Source organism: Anarrhichthys ocellatus, unplaced genomic scaffold (assembly GCF_004355925.1).
Source record: "Anarrhichthys ocellatus isolate YVR2014 unplaced genomic scaffold, GSC_Weel_1.0 scaffold41, whole genome shotgun sequence".
NCBI classification, from domain to species: Eukaryota; Metazoa; Chordata; class Actinopteri; order Perciformes; family Anarhichadidae; genus Anarrhichthys; species Anarrhichthys ocellatus.
Window position 1 is genome coordinate 3,522,424 of NW_022280071.1, and position 15,063 is coordinate 3,537,486.

Here is a 15,063-nt window from a genome sequence, read left to right on the forward strand (position 1 = left end):
CTACTTAAAACAAGCTGCACTGGAAGCAGAGCAACTGAGGAAGACAGGAGCTGTGCAATGAGAAAATAAGATAATGGGGAAAATATTTTTATAAATTATAATACATGTAGTGTATTTAAGAAACATTATTAAATTATAAAATAAGATATAACTTTGTGATTCTGTTTAGGCCAGCAGAGAAGGCCTTGCAGGCCCTGACGGCCCACCACTGATATATACTGTATATACATTTCAGATAGATGATGTTTCAATTTAATTGAATTCAATCTGAGCAACACATTTTACTTCATTGATATGGGCTGATTCACAAATACTATTTACTGTAACTCCTAAATATTATCAGGAAATTGCAGACCCCAAAAGTCACACACCATCCTTTGTTGCTTTAGCTTGAATTCTTTAACTCTGTTCGTTAACCACTGCAGTCAAATTCCAGCTTCAACGCAGAGGGAGACGAACACTGTTGAAAGTGACAAGGATGTTTGACATGTTTCTCAGCAGTAGCAGACCACAGTCTGGGCTGTGACACTGTGCAGGTTAAGTAGGGATTTACACTGAATCAATTGTCTATTGTCTGTTAATGGCTCTGTGGGGGAAAGCATATTGCAGATTTATAAACCTCTCAACGGGATATTAATAAATCACACACACAGACACACACAGAGTGAGAGCAGTGAAGTGGGGCTGCTGTAAATCAAAAGATCTAAAGGGGTTTCACCATAAACGCTCAGTTTTCTACCATATATATGAATAAGAAAAATGTATTTATAAAGAATAATGTAAATAGGGTTGAAAACACATTGCAAAAATCTTCATGTTCATCAAGACATTTCTGTTTATCACTGAGTCCTAAAAATACGTTTATTGAGAAAAGAAACAGTTTTTCCAGAGATGAACGTCTTCAGACAGGAAGTAAAATAATAAGGATGCACTAGAATCAAAAAAAGGTGACTGACATAAATGACTAAATATGACATTTTTGGAAAATAAAACATATTGTTTGTCCCCCGCTGACACTGGCTTTTGTATCTTATATACGTTTAAAAAAGATTCAAGGCCATCGATTATTATCGTGTAGTCATTTAAACTTGCACCTGCACTGCTGCTGCTAACCACAGTTGTACTGGAGTCGATGAACCTCCTGCCATCTATCTATCTATCAACTTTGACAACACATACCAACAATAAAGAGAACTGCAAATAGATAGAACACAAGTAAAGAAACACATTTACCATACAACAGAAAACTGGCTCACAACGTAACAGAAATGTACTGATGGACACTAACAACTGATGGGCAATGTTTAAAAACAAGAAGGAACATTTCTCGCTAATTTTCCAAGATCATTAATAAGTGATGGACTTTGTTTAGTTGTGTGTCTGGACATGTTCATTAGTTTTAGGACCCTTGTCCTACTGTGAGACATGAGTTTCTACCTGCAGGGGAGGAGTGTGTTTCTTTGAGACTGTCCTCCCATGGAAATGACCCAGCATCACTTCTTGTTCAAATAGCTAAATATGACCTGTGTTCATGTTCCAGACAGGCGACCACTAAAGACCATGTGGGGCAAAGGTGGAAGTTGTGTGATGTTGTAGCACCGCAAACCTGATTGGGCGGAGGTTTCTGTGGATAGTTATGTCAACAATGCAAGTGATTTGAACATGGGAGACAGCTGCTTGTTTCCCACCGTCCGCATGACCACGATTGTTCCTGAACCACAACCAAAGCAAACCCTAAACCACAGCGGTGGCAGAAGCAACAACAGAGACAAACGAGGGATTTTGAATCATAAAATTCTCACTTGTGCTGACAAACAACAAGGTTGTGTGTGTTGTCAAGTTGCTGCATGTGGAAATGTGTTTTATTGATCTCCGCCACACGTCTGTCTGTATGTCTGTCTGTCTGTCCACAGACAATCTTACATACTGCTGGACCCATTAGCCAAATATTTGTTGTGCACATTTATGAATGTATGCCCAAGGACCTCTCCTGGTTTCGGTGATTCACACGTTTTGAAAAACCTATTTTATTGACTGTTTAATGCTGTCATTGACTAATGACTCCTCTTAACCGGCTGGTAGGGACGACTGATTCAGTAGCAAAAGCCATCAGAATCGTTTGGTCTCATCTTTAACCAGAGCATCTGCAGATTATTTTTATTCTGCTTATGTTACAATCCACTAAAGTAAGGCACGATGTGAAATTAATAAAGCTACTTCTTTGTTATCTTCAGCGACATCTTGACTGTAAGGGAGCCTGGAGGGACAATTTAGTGAAATTTAACTGTTTGAACTGTTTTCATGTAAATGCTACATATGTTGTCAAAATGGTGAGGAAAGACACAGAAGACGGAGGACACACTTACAGGTGTATGCAGTATAAGAAGTAAACAGAGAGAGAATGTTGCTTCATAAAAACAGATGCCATTAGCAAAAGCAGTCAGATTGAGCTGAATGTGATCTATTTCATCCATTTCCATCCACATAGAGGACGGAGGGATTGAGGCAAAGGGAGGTACTCTGCGACCCTCATCCCCTCCTCCTCCGGAGAAGAGCAAAAAACAAAACAGATGGATAACCTGGAACAAACCTTCCAATACACCTCACACTGTCATGGCTTTGAACTTCTCTTCTGGCTAATTCAATTATAAGAAGAGTCGTGGCCCACTTGGAAGCTGCTGTTGACTTTGTGATGGCAGATTGTTTCACCCTCTAACTCTCCCTCACGCTGCCTCACGTCGCTCACTCGCTGCGTTCAGGGCTCGACTGCTTCGCTGTAGAAATGTTAATCACGGTGTCGTTTCCCAGAGGAACACAACCGGGCTTTTCCTCTGCTGACACAATTAATAGACAGACATATGGAGTCAATTTGGCAGCGGCCCCTCTGTGACACACACACAGAGCAGGCGGCCCCTGGGAGCAGCTCAGCAGCTTTCACTTTAAATCAGCTCATTCACACTGATTTAAAATATTCATTTATACAAAGTCACCAGTGAGAAGACCATAGGTTTCATGTACTGAATATATAGTCCTCTACTTTATAGGGAAAAACTTCAATCTCCATTGATCAAGGCCCTCAGATTACATCTATTTACTCCATTCCTCAAAATACAAGGCTCTTCAGTCCAGCTGGGATACAACGGCTTCACAACCAAAGGAAACCTAATTCTCACCGATACTCTACAGGTGTAGCTTTACTCAGTGAAATATTATGAGCTTATTCTTATTCAATTAAAGCTTACAAGTACTACGACTTTATTCTTGACTTCTCAGAGAACACAGATGTGTGGGACATGTTTTGAATGCAACACTGTTATGCAACAGTGTAAAGTCGAGGTTTACTTTTGGACACGAACAGCGGTCTCCTGGGTAAGAGTGTTTGTTGAACCCCCCCATCCACTCTCAGTGGACCTGCTCCATTGTTATACTCGTCATTTTACCACATATTGATATACTACGTCACTTGCTCTGACCGAATGCAAAAATGAGGACATTCAACATATCCGTGATTTGCAGAAAAGTTAATTTTTTCTTGCCGACTGGGATGGGAATAATTCAAGTATACACAATACTTAGAAAGCACTGTCTGCTGCTCTTGTTACACCAACTAGTCTGCAGTCATGGCAGCTAGAAGCTCTCTCTCCTACACATGCTGCACACACATGCTCACAGACTGACGCACATCCAAAGAGAGTTAGATGCTGAACAGAATGTCAGCGCTGACTGAACCCACTTTCATTCCAATCAATTACTGATGTAACCTGTGCTTCACTCACTAATGATCTTAGCAAATGAATATTGGTGTTCACCTTCAGTTACACCTCAACAACCTCCTGCTGCTCCATTTTCACTATTTCAAATTAGAATTGATTAAAGTGGAGGCGATGTGATAATAGTCGAACATTTAACCCAATGCTGTAAAACGGGGCCAAAACTGTCAAGCAGCATCATCTGTTAAGGCCGAGTAGAAGCAGTGGAGTGTGGGAGAGATGCAGGACAGAGAAAGAAGCACACACACACACACACACACAGAGAGAGAAGGAATCCACACACCTTCACTGCAGACAGCATGGACCTCTTGTCCCGCAGTGAGAAAGAAGAGATCAGGTGGAGTTCATTGTCAGTTCAACTCAAAACGTTTTATACAGCCCAGATATTTTTGACTTAACTATTTATGATTCACAATGATATTGAAAGGTCCAATCAGTAACTGAATTTAAAGTTACTACGAGGAACGTTTATGAAGTCATTATTCTGACGGTCCCTGTGGACGAAGGCAGTAGTGTTCCCGAACACCAGACTCACTTTAGAAACCCTCTCATTTTGGGTGATGAACCTGCTTAATTTGATCTGATTTTGTGTGATGGCACTGATGACAAGCATTAACAATAACTACATAGAAATAGCCAATCTTCTCTCTGACGGTCTTGTTTACTGATGAAGCTCATTTAGAGGCATCAGGATTCATTTGAGACGGTTTCATAACCAGTTCAAAGTTCCTCGCAGTAACTTTAAGATACATCCACATGAGTTATTGATGGAAGCTCTGCGTGTCTCAACAGATCCAAATTGAAAACATGGGTCTGTTTTATGTGGGATTTGTGGAGGTTTGATTTTATTTGGCCCCTGGGAGTATAGTTCTCAGCTGGAATATTGAATGTGTATTGGTTGTTTGAATATGTAGGCCTATAGAATGAATGTATTATTACAACACAGTTTCATATGAATATTCACAGCACCTATAGTTATAGATACATAGTAACATCAAAAGCATAAAGAAAATCTTTTTGGTGTAACTCACTGTTTTGCATCATGGAAGCCACACCCGTCTCCCAGCTTGTTTGACTCCTGAAATCTGCACAGAGAGAGAAATGATATCAGACGGTTATAACATTCAGTTCACCTCACACCTCTCTCCTCATAGTCCACACTGAATCAGAGTGAAGGAAGAGAAGGCTTCCTCTTCAATCTCCACAGGTTGATTCTTGAAACACACAAAATGAAACCTCAGACACTGTCTGGACAGAATGGCCGAATGCCAAGCCGTCCTGTGATTGGTTCATATGCTAATGTTGCTAATGTCCATAAAGTTATGAGCAGAGACTTAAGTCCCGCTCTGGGAGTCTAACTCTCCCATGAGGCTGAAACATTTCTACTACACACTGAAGATTGGAATCACAATTCTGTCACTTGTACCAACATTTATATTCTTTCTCTTCGAGACATTTGTGTCTGTCATTCAAATACACGTTTTTGTTATCAGACAAAAATGAACTTTCTGCAGAAGGAAGGCTCTCTAAATCTTTCTTCTTCTGGTGTTTCTGTATGTGTTTCTGCACGGCTGGCCTGCATGCTGTAAAACTCACAACCCTGTCTGCTACAAAATGACATCTTCTTTTCCCTGCTTACAGTTTGCAGTTTGAACCAGTTTGAAACACGTGGTTGACGTTGTAAATTGAAATAAAAGAAAACAAAAACATGCTACAAAACTTCATGGTTGTGTTCAGGCAACAACAGAACTTGGTTCATTTGGGACATGAACAGTAATCTCCTGACCTGTCCACCAGCCTGACCTCTTCTCTTTGAGGACTTCCTCAGACTCATTTCAAACGTATTTGTGACCCAGCACAAAATATCGGAGATTTCTTCTCTGGGATATCATTGTGAGGAGACAGGGCTGGGTTTTTCAACGCTGTATGAGAATATATCTGACAGGATTTATGAGCCAGCTGTTGTGCTCTCGAAGAAATTAACTGAACGTATATTTCAAGAACATAAATTACAGCAATTTCCAAATCGTTCTTAGATTATCTTTGGGGGCAAAAGGCAGAACACACCCAAAGTTTTTACCGAATATAATTCCAAATCACTCTGAATGTCGTAAACAGAGGCTGAATTTTATTTCCTGCAGGTGTGAAAGACGCCTATAGATCAGCAGGAGTCACACTGACTCCTAGAGAACACAGCCGACTTGTTCTGACTTTAAGAATGCTTCAGATTTTCTCTCAGTTATCACGGAGAGACGACATCTCACCCCATTATGTTGAGACAAACATTATTATCGCTGTAAAGGCCGAAGGAAGAATCCCAAAGCCCAATGATGGAAGTGCAATGAAATACACATGAAGAAATACAAAAGATAAGACGGACAAATCAACCTAACCATGGAATTGTGAATTATTAGAGACTGCTAAGGAGTTTCATCCTGTGTCATCCACCAGTCCATCACATGTTTCTCTTGTCTCTGATAGATCCACCCTTCACCTTTTCATCAGTGGGATCATCACTGCGCCTGGACATTAATCCAGGCTTTGTGACAATTTTGAAATATAAATACTAATGGAATTAAGTAATAACTAATAAATCAACGTGTCAAGGTAAAGGGCAATTGCACTATTGCATGTTTATTTTACTAATTTTGACTGTATTTGTTGTAACAATTCTGAACAATTTGTATAAGCACATATTTTCCACATACATTATATAAAAAGGACATCACAGTCTACCATCTGATATTGAAATTGAATAATAGCATCCAATAATAATAATAATTTGTTTTAAATCATTTCAGAATGACTGATAATAACCGTTTGTAACCTAGTGGTGTTAGCACTGAACCTGGTTCAGTTCCTGTCTCTCTTTATTACACAGACTAAATGGACATACACAATAAATCATATTTATTCATATTTGTTAATAAAAACATGCATGTCCATAAATATGTAACTGTAAAATACCGGTGCATTCTTGTGAAAGGATGGTCAGACCACATGAGCAGTTTAGAATAGTTGTTGTCATTAAAGCCGCAGAAAGCACGTGACGTTCACTCTGCTGCGTCCCAAAGCCTTTTAGGTTGCCTTCAAAAAAGAAGCTCTCCAATAAAAGCTTCAAAGCAGCTACTTCTCTGAAGCTCTTGTGTTATTAACAACCTGCATAATGAACGTGAAGCGGCTCCACGCACCACACACACACACACACACACACACACACACACACAGGCCGGCCATAGGCACCTTGTCCCCGCTGTAACTCGGCGCCTTTCTCCCTGTGAAAGGAGACAAAGAGCCGCGGCTCTCCTCGGTAAATACCCGCCGGGCTTTGTGTGGCGACGGGGTTTTTGGTGTCGCTCCCTCGTTAGTTGCAGCTCGTTAAAAAAACCTGCGACACAAAACCGCGGCGGGGAGCCCAATTTGACCAGTAGCCTACAGCTGACATAAAGGGGTTCTGTTGAACACGCTGATGACAATATAAAAGTTTCATTCAGTCGCATTCAGCGGCCGATATGAGCAGAGAAGGGCCGAGAGAGACGCGACGAGCTGCGGCCAACACTGCTGCTGATTTACCCAACTTTAAAAGCACGGAAGTTATCACATGCTCATAATAACAGAAAGGAATAACAATGATAATATAATAATAAATGATAGTATTATGATTATTATAATCATAATACCAACATTGTAATAATTGTATGCCTACACACCTATAACAGGACATGGTAATAGGCCTAAGTAGAGGCCACATTAATAGTAAAGGCCTACATATGTATAGAAGAACACAGAGTCAACTCTAGAATATTTAACGGGAATTTGGAAAACACGACAATATCACCAGATTTTTCAATACTTAATAAAACTTCACAAAACACATTATTCTATGTTATCCTCGCCTTTCAAAAGAAGAAGCGAGTTTGACATCTAAGTAGACCTTACCAACCAAATAATAAGTTATACAAATACTGTTAACGGACAAATAAAGTCGTATTGAAGTGAATATAAATGTTATTTTAATCTCTTCTATTTATTGTGTTTTGTGTAGTTGAAACGAGTGTTTACATGGCGCTTTTTTGTTTGCGTCAATAAGAGATGCACCAAAGGAAGTTCCTGACAACTTAGACTCGATCAACTTCATCTGGAATGAGGAAACAAAACAATTGTTCCATTTAAAAAATGAAATGAGCTGAATTCGAGCCTCAGTGAGATTAAAGTGAATCTTCGATCAAATTTACTTCAGAAATCAGACAAGAAATTGGCCAATTTTGGAAGATCAGTTTCTATTGAGAGAGTTTGTGTTGGAATAGCATGCAATGTTTTTTAAGTTGTTTTAAAGCGCGGTCACGTGATACAAAGTAGCAGGCAACATATTACAAATTCTCCTCTAACTATGTATTTAATATCATTAGTTAGTATTAGTATTTTAGTGCCCATGGTTGAATAAATTCTGTATTCAGCTTCTCACGGCTTTTAGCCCTCAAACAGCCTACAATTTGAAATTTAAAAATAAAAACAACTAATTGTTATTTATGTGTGATGATTTATTAAAATGTTCGTTGGTGAGGCCGCTCCGCTCACTACCGTCGTGTTATATATTATAATATAATAAAATGTGTCGCGTCTCCATCGGAAGATATGGAGGCAGCGCGCTCCCGTCCCTCTCTCTCACACACACACACACACACATGTTCCAGATTCACATGTTGGATGAATTCACTTCCGACCTGATTAATCATGCAGTTAATTGAATTCGATTTAATTTAGACGTTAATTAACCCCTGATTTAATTAGAACAATTAAGACGCACTTTATCGTCATGTATTTGGAATTTTAAGCCCCCCCCCCCCACTCCAAAACAGCATGTACTGTAGGCATATTACACTGATATTCATATTCATAACCACTTTGACTATGATGAAGGATTTTTGAATGTGATTTCAACACAGATATCTTCATGTTTTCTGTATTTTCTTTCTGAGAGCTGCGATGTAAACATTCTCCATGAAGTACAACAGATGTTTAAACTGAGGAGGATGCAGCGTTTACATACTTTATTAAAAAAATACATATTCTTACATACGGCCCTTTCATTAGGTCAAAATAAAATAAGATATGAAGCTCTTTACAAGCTCTAAATGAAAGATGACGGTGTCTTTATAAAGTTCTTAACGCCCCAGAAGAGTTTAAGAAGAGCGCCCACTTTGACGAGTATCGACTGATTTCATGACGATATCGAAAATGTTCATTTCATTTATTCATCACCAGGGACAGTTCACATTAATCAACATTTCAGTTTCCACCTCAATGTAAATGTGCCAGAGTTTCGTCTGTAGTCTCTGGGCTGGTTATTACAATATAGTGCCATAATACTATCAGTATACAATTTAACATTAACACCATAGTACCTACAACACTGTAATGTAATTAGTGTTTTCTCTTAAATGTCAAGTCATGTGCATATGTTGTCTAGTACAATAAATGAGGGCGGCGATGCGTGAGATAAAGTCAGGACGACAGAAATGGTTAATAAATACATATCGTAAAATATGAGTTTGATGGAGTTCAATAAAATCTACAAACGTGCTGCAACCCAACAGTTTATTGACAAATTGCTGAAAAATAATTTCTGCACTCACAGAACCATGACGCAGGATAAATACACGCGTATTGAAGTATTTAGTATGTAGGAGGGAAAACAAACGACTTCGAACAGCTCACATGTACACGCACGCGTTACAGTCTGCTCTCCAGAGTACACCTCGCTTCCTGCTCCTTCCAACATGGAGTTCGACTCACGCTGTCATACTAGACAATCTGAGTTATGATTAATCCACATCGCGCGCTGATGGAGGAGCGGGTGGCAGCACCATGAGCCCTCAGCGCGAGCGTCAAAGCGGCAGTGAGTTTGTCGTTTGGTTTTGTTTATGTTACGTGTCCGTGTGAGTCAGCGCGAGGTGGGGGGATAAACCCCGACCCGAGCGCTGCAGTCCGGCCTGGAGCAGGACGAGCCTCGATATCTTTAGGTTAGGGAAAGATACAACGCATGCTGAGTTTGTCATGAATGAACGGTTTCTTTTAATTAAAGGTGGAACATGTGATTCAATATCAACTCTTGCAACACAAGCATCTGTTGATTTTACACTTTGACTTGAAAATCCAGATTTGGGGTTAATAAATCAATAATGCAGCTGTTAGACATGATTCATTCTAAACTTTCTCCCTCTTTGTGTACTTGGATGGTTGATCCACCAAAGAGGCCGAGGGAGTGAAAGCTATCTTTCTTCTCTAAAACACTTATCTCTTCCTTCTTTGCTCCTCTTCTCCTGTTGATCGGCTGCTCTTAAAGCTGCAGAAATCACCAGTTGTTATAATATTTTCATTTCTAAACTGTTCTTTCTTTTTTTTTTCCTTCTTCCGTTTGTTCTTTCTTAACGTCAGACAGCAAACATTAATGTCTTTGCTTTCTCTCTCAGCCAGGTTCCAAATTCATTCTGCTAAATAAACTTTTTAATGTCCATCCTCAGACTGATGGGGAGAGAGAGAGAGAGAGAGAGAGAGAGAGAGAGAGAAGGAAGAGAGGGGGAGAGAGAGAGAGGGGGAGAGAGAGAAAAGAGAGAGCAAGCTTACCTTTCTGTGGCATGCTGTAGAGAAGTAAAGTTTTGGTTCGTTTAGTTTTCCAACAGCTCCTTTCTTCTATTCTTTCCTCCAATTAGTTTCTCCTTGACTGAGGAGACAAGTGCAGAGAGAGACCGAGCTGCTCCTCTGAGGAGGAGGGAGGAGAGCGAGAGGGAGGGAGGGAGGGCGAGCGAGTGGGAGGGCCGAGAGACTGCCCGAGAAAAAGAGGATGGGGAGAGAGAGAGATAGAAAGTGAAGGGGAGGGCATGAAAGGTTTGAGCTAGAGTGGTGAGAGCTGAGAGTTTGTTCATGAGAGAGAGAGACAGAGAGAGAGAGAGAGAGACAAAGAGAGACAGAGTTTGTTCATGCGGGAGAGAGAGAGAGACAGAGAGAGACAGAGTTTGTTCATGCGGGAGAGAGAGAGAGAGAGAGACAGAGAGAGACAGAGTTTGTTCATGCGGGAGAGAGAGACACGGAGAGAGAGAGAGAGAGACAAAGAGAGAGAGAGATAGGAAGGGTGACTCCTGTGATCACTCTCCCACACTTGATCCCTCGCTCTGCTTCAGTACAGTTCACCGTACTTTACTGCCATATTAGCAAATACTCAGGATAAGACAAAATGGATACAATTCAAGTAACAGAATTATAGATATGGTTGATCACTTTTGTCAAAATCACCTTTTGTTATATACGCTGTATATATGCTATGTTATATTTATCCTGACAGTAGCATATAAAAACAAGAAGAATCAGGTTCCTCTTCCTCGTTTTAGTTCTAAATGCATTTACAAGATTCTACCACGTCCAAAAAAAACAATTTACCAGAGCATAGGGGCGTTTCTAGGAGTCAAGGAAAGGGGGGGCTTAGCCCAAAGGGGAGTGTTATGTTTGCGCGCGTAGCGCGCGTCAATTTTTTTTTGGGCCCATTTGGGGCCGTGGATATCCATTGTTTCAGACAGTTCATAGATTGGTTCAATCAGAAAGAGTGTGATAGTTTTGCTTGCATTCAGTATATGATAACACAAGAGACAGAATTTCAGGGTCATAGTGAAATTTGACAACACAAATATGAACTTTTCTCAAATAAAGAGAGAAATAATTTTCCTGCTTGTAAAGGAAAGATGGATAAACTAGCTTTCATATCTGCGTCACTCCCAAATCCTAATTCTTAAAGGGACCGCACACAATGGATGGAGAATGGACCTGACAGTGTCAACTTTATATCGTTAAGTATGATGATAGGGTGTTGGATTGTAATTTGAAGGGGGAGAAAACATACAAACCAGAACGCACGCACATATGTAGCATGTTAGTTATAAATAACTTGTCCATGTGAGAAACAATAGTTTAATTTAATGACATCACCAAAAAAATAAAACAATTTTTTTTTTTTTTTTTAAAGCCAATAATGTCAAATTATTTGGGGGGGCTGAAGAAATAGGCCTAACGACGCCCCTGCCAGAGCAACCGCAGAGCAAGTGACACAAAATGACTACAAAGAGACACAAAGCAACCACCAATGGGCTCAAAGTGACTAAAATGAGATACAAATGAAATACAAAGTGACCACAAAAAGACTGAACAACTCCAAAGTTTCTGCATCTTGCTTCCTTGTAGTAGAGATGTCTTTACACCGGGGCCCATTGTCTCATAATCTGCCCATGAGTATGGTTCAAACTAACTGAGTTGTACAACGAGGACCACTACAGTGGACAAAAGGTTTCAACCCGTCCTGAATGGTCACACAGTCTGATCCCTCCCCAATAAATCTGTAGTGTGTCTTTGCGGTCATGACATCATACATTGTACAAACGAATATTATAGCATGCAAACTTTCCCTCTACTCAAAAACATTTATTTAAACATTATTACATTCCAGTTGCGGCAACTGACTACTCAGTGCAACTGATTGCCTTAAACATTTTAAGTTGCATTAACACAATATAAACACCCAAGTCTGACACAACTTAACAGATATTTAGTTTAATTCTGAACGCTCCTAACCGACTACATAACAATTTAATGTTCAAACCTTCACGGCTCTAAAGAGAGACTACTCCTCGCCACTTACTTTTGTTTTTCTACGTTTTTAGAAAGAAAAATACATCAGAAGTCAGTCAGATTGAAATAAAACAGCTCCAATGGGACTATGAAGTATAGAATCCTATTATGACATTTCACACCAGCTTCCCTTTTTTATAGACACTGCTGACAGAGTCAACCAACATCATCAGACAGGTTGAAGCCCATATGTCTTAACCATTTACTTACTAACACATTACAATGAAAAATGATAACTGCTTATTGTATTGTGAAGCTACCTGCTGGTTCAAGTTCCAAGAAACATCAAATCTTCCATATGTGTGTGCACCCTTTTTGTGGTTTGTGACCTAAACTATCACGCACCATTTGAATTCAAAATGCTGCTGTAACTATCGAACTAAAGTAAGACACTTGGTAGACTTGATAAGCTCAACTATATGGTTTATTATTGTTAAATTGTGTCCTCTCCCAATGATTTATTTAAGCTAACAGTTCACACTTCTAATTATCTGATTTAAGAAAGAATCGTAAAATTAATAAACTACAAAATAATGAAATTAAAATACATAAATAAATAAAGATCCATGTTATTTTCATGCGGTAATACATAAAGTGTGAAGACACCAAGGAAACAGTGCAGACCACGAATTACTTTAAAAAATACCAAAATCAAAGGAGAAGTCTTGTGTCCCATTGGTGTGATTTGCACAGGAGCTGTTTAAAGACACAAACATCTGAGCTGAAAACTAATGAGGGGCCACACTTCACTGTATGATGATGATCATTGACAAAAAGAACAGTTGACAGCCTTCCTCCAGCTCGTTTTTCAAGGCCGGCAACTCTCCCACTGAGATTCAAGAGGACAATCTGGATAATCTGTAGGATTAGCTCGCCCCGCTCCGTGATCAACATATAATGTTAGCAAGTGCATTTCCGCTACACTGCTCTGCAATCTCAAGCCATATATTGTTCTTTATTCGGTAGTTGAGGTAGTTGTATTTGACGAATATTATTGGGTGTGAGAAGGTGACGGCCCATTGTTCCCAAAAAACATTAATCTGAAATACCAATTGTCCAAAAGTTGTTGATTTGGACTGAAAAGATCCATTTGTCCAACATTATGTTATCCCGAAGACCCATTGCTCGGAAATATACACATTCTCTGAGCAACAAACAAAATCTGTGGAACATTGGATTTCATGAAGAAATTTCAATATCTGTTTGCTTCGGTTAGCTCACCTGGTAGAGCGCATACCATTAAAGGCCTTATGTACTAGTGGTATGACAAACATCAGAAAAACGGGAAATGCTCACCTGGGATATAATATATATGTCTAGGGCTTTTCTTCTTGCATTTGTCAAGGTTGCAAAGAGTAAGAAAGTTTGCTGCCTTGGCTCATTCTCAGGCTGTTCTCGTCCAGCATTTGTAGCTATACCTTTGAAAAATAAATGGGCTGTAATTTGTAGATATCCCACAAAATCAAATCATATGTTATCCACGTAATCATGAAATAGAGTGCAAAAGCACACAGGACTAGCAGGAGGGGCGGTGCATGGGTCAAACAAAAAACCATCTGTCACACATTTGTCATGTAGTTTGCGTACTTCTGTAACAGGACTTCCATAACGAGACTTTTGTAGTTATTCTAACCCAAACCACCATCTTTTCCTAAAACTAACTAAATCATTTCCTGTGAATACGGAAGTTTATTTTGAAAAGGCTGTATAACAAGCAGAAATGTACACCTGTTGCTGGATGTTTTGTGCTACAGAGCCTCTTGTGGTGTTGTTTCATAAATCAAGGTGCACAACTTGATTGGTTGATGCCTTAATCAGCTGTGCAAGAGCCCAGGAGAATCAACCCTGTTATGGTAAAAGAGTAAGCAGCTTTTTAGCCGCATAACCTTTGAATTCTGTGTGAAAGTCTTCATGATCAAAATAACAGTTTCTAAAAGATACATTTAATGTGCAAATTGATCGCATGAAAAAAAAAGCAGCCGGTTGGAGTCCGGTCCAGGGCCACTCTGTCCTCTCTCCTCTCCTGTCTCCTCCATCACTATCAATATAAAGCAGAAATGCAAATAAAATAATTATAAATAAATAATAATAAATAAATCTATTTGTTGATGTATAAAGGGTTTTCATCTTTTTTGTAAGACATTTAATAACAATACAAAGTTTATCTTTTGATTCTTGGTATTACACCTTTGTGTTAACTGTAAATAATAAAAATAATAAAACTTTACATTTTGATGAGTCTAAAATCTTGTCTTGTACTGAACTAAACAACAGAAAAGAAAAATAGAACAAATGTATTTTAATTGCATGTACTGCCTAGTATTTATACTGAGTCACACAGTGAGTTTCTTAAATGATGTTACAATGTGTGGCTCGGGGAACTTCACACAAATAGATATCAAGCTTTCTGATTCAATGATTAAAGAACTCCTTGTCGACACGCTCGACTTTTTAACTTCACATCAGAATCATTTGCACTATTTAACTCACTTTCAGTTGAAATAAAAGGTTTCCGTCTCTTCTCTATATATAGCTGACAGAATAATAATACCTACTGCCTGTTCATGTTCATACTAATCACATATTTCACCTTGATGTTTCAACACAGTGAGCCCTA

General features: G+C 39.3%; 1 protein-coding gene across 1 annotated transcript in view; it reads right to left on the reverse strand.

Annotated features, from left to right (window-relative positions):
- The window catches only part of LOC116394822 (paired box protein Pax-6-like), a 22,561-nt gene extending 17,750 nt beyond the window's left edge, over positions 1-4,811 (reverse strand). Inside the window, exon 1 of the mRNA XM_031868148.1 lies at positions 4,802-4,811. Coding sequence (XP_031724008.1) covers positions 4,802-4,811 — 10 coding nt within the window. The remainder of the gene's footprint in view (positions 1-4,801) is intronic.
- Positions 4,812-15,063: the final 10,252 nt, after the last annotated feature.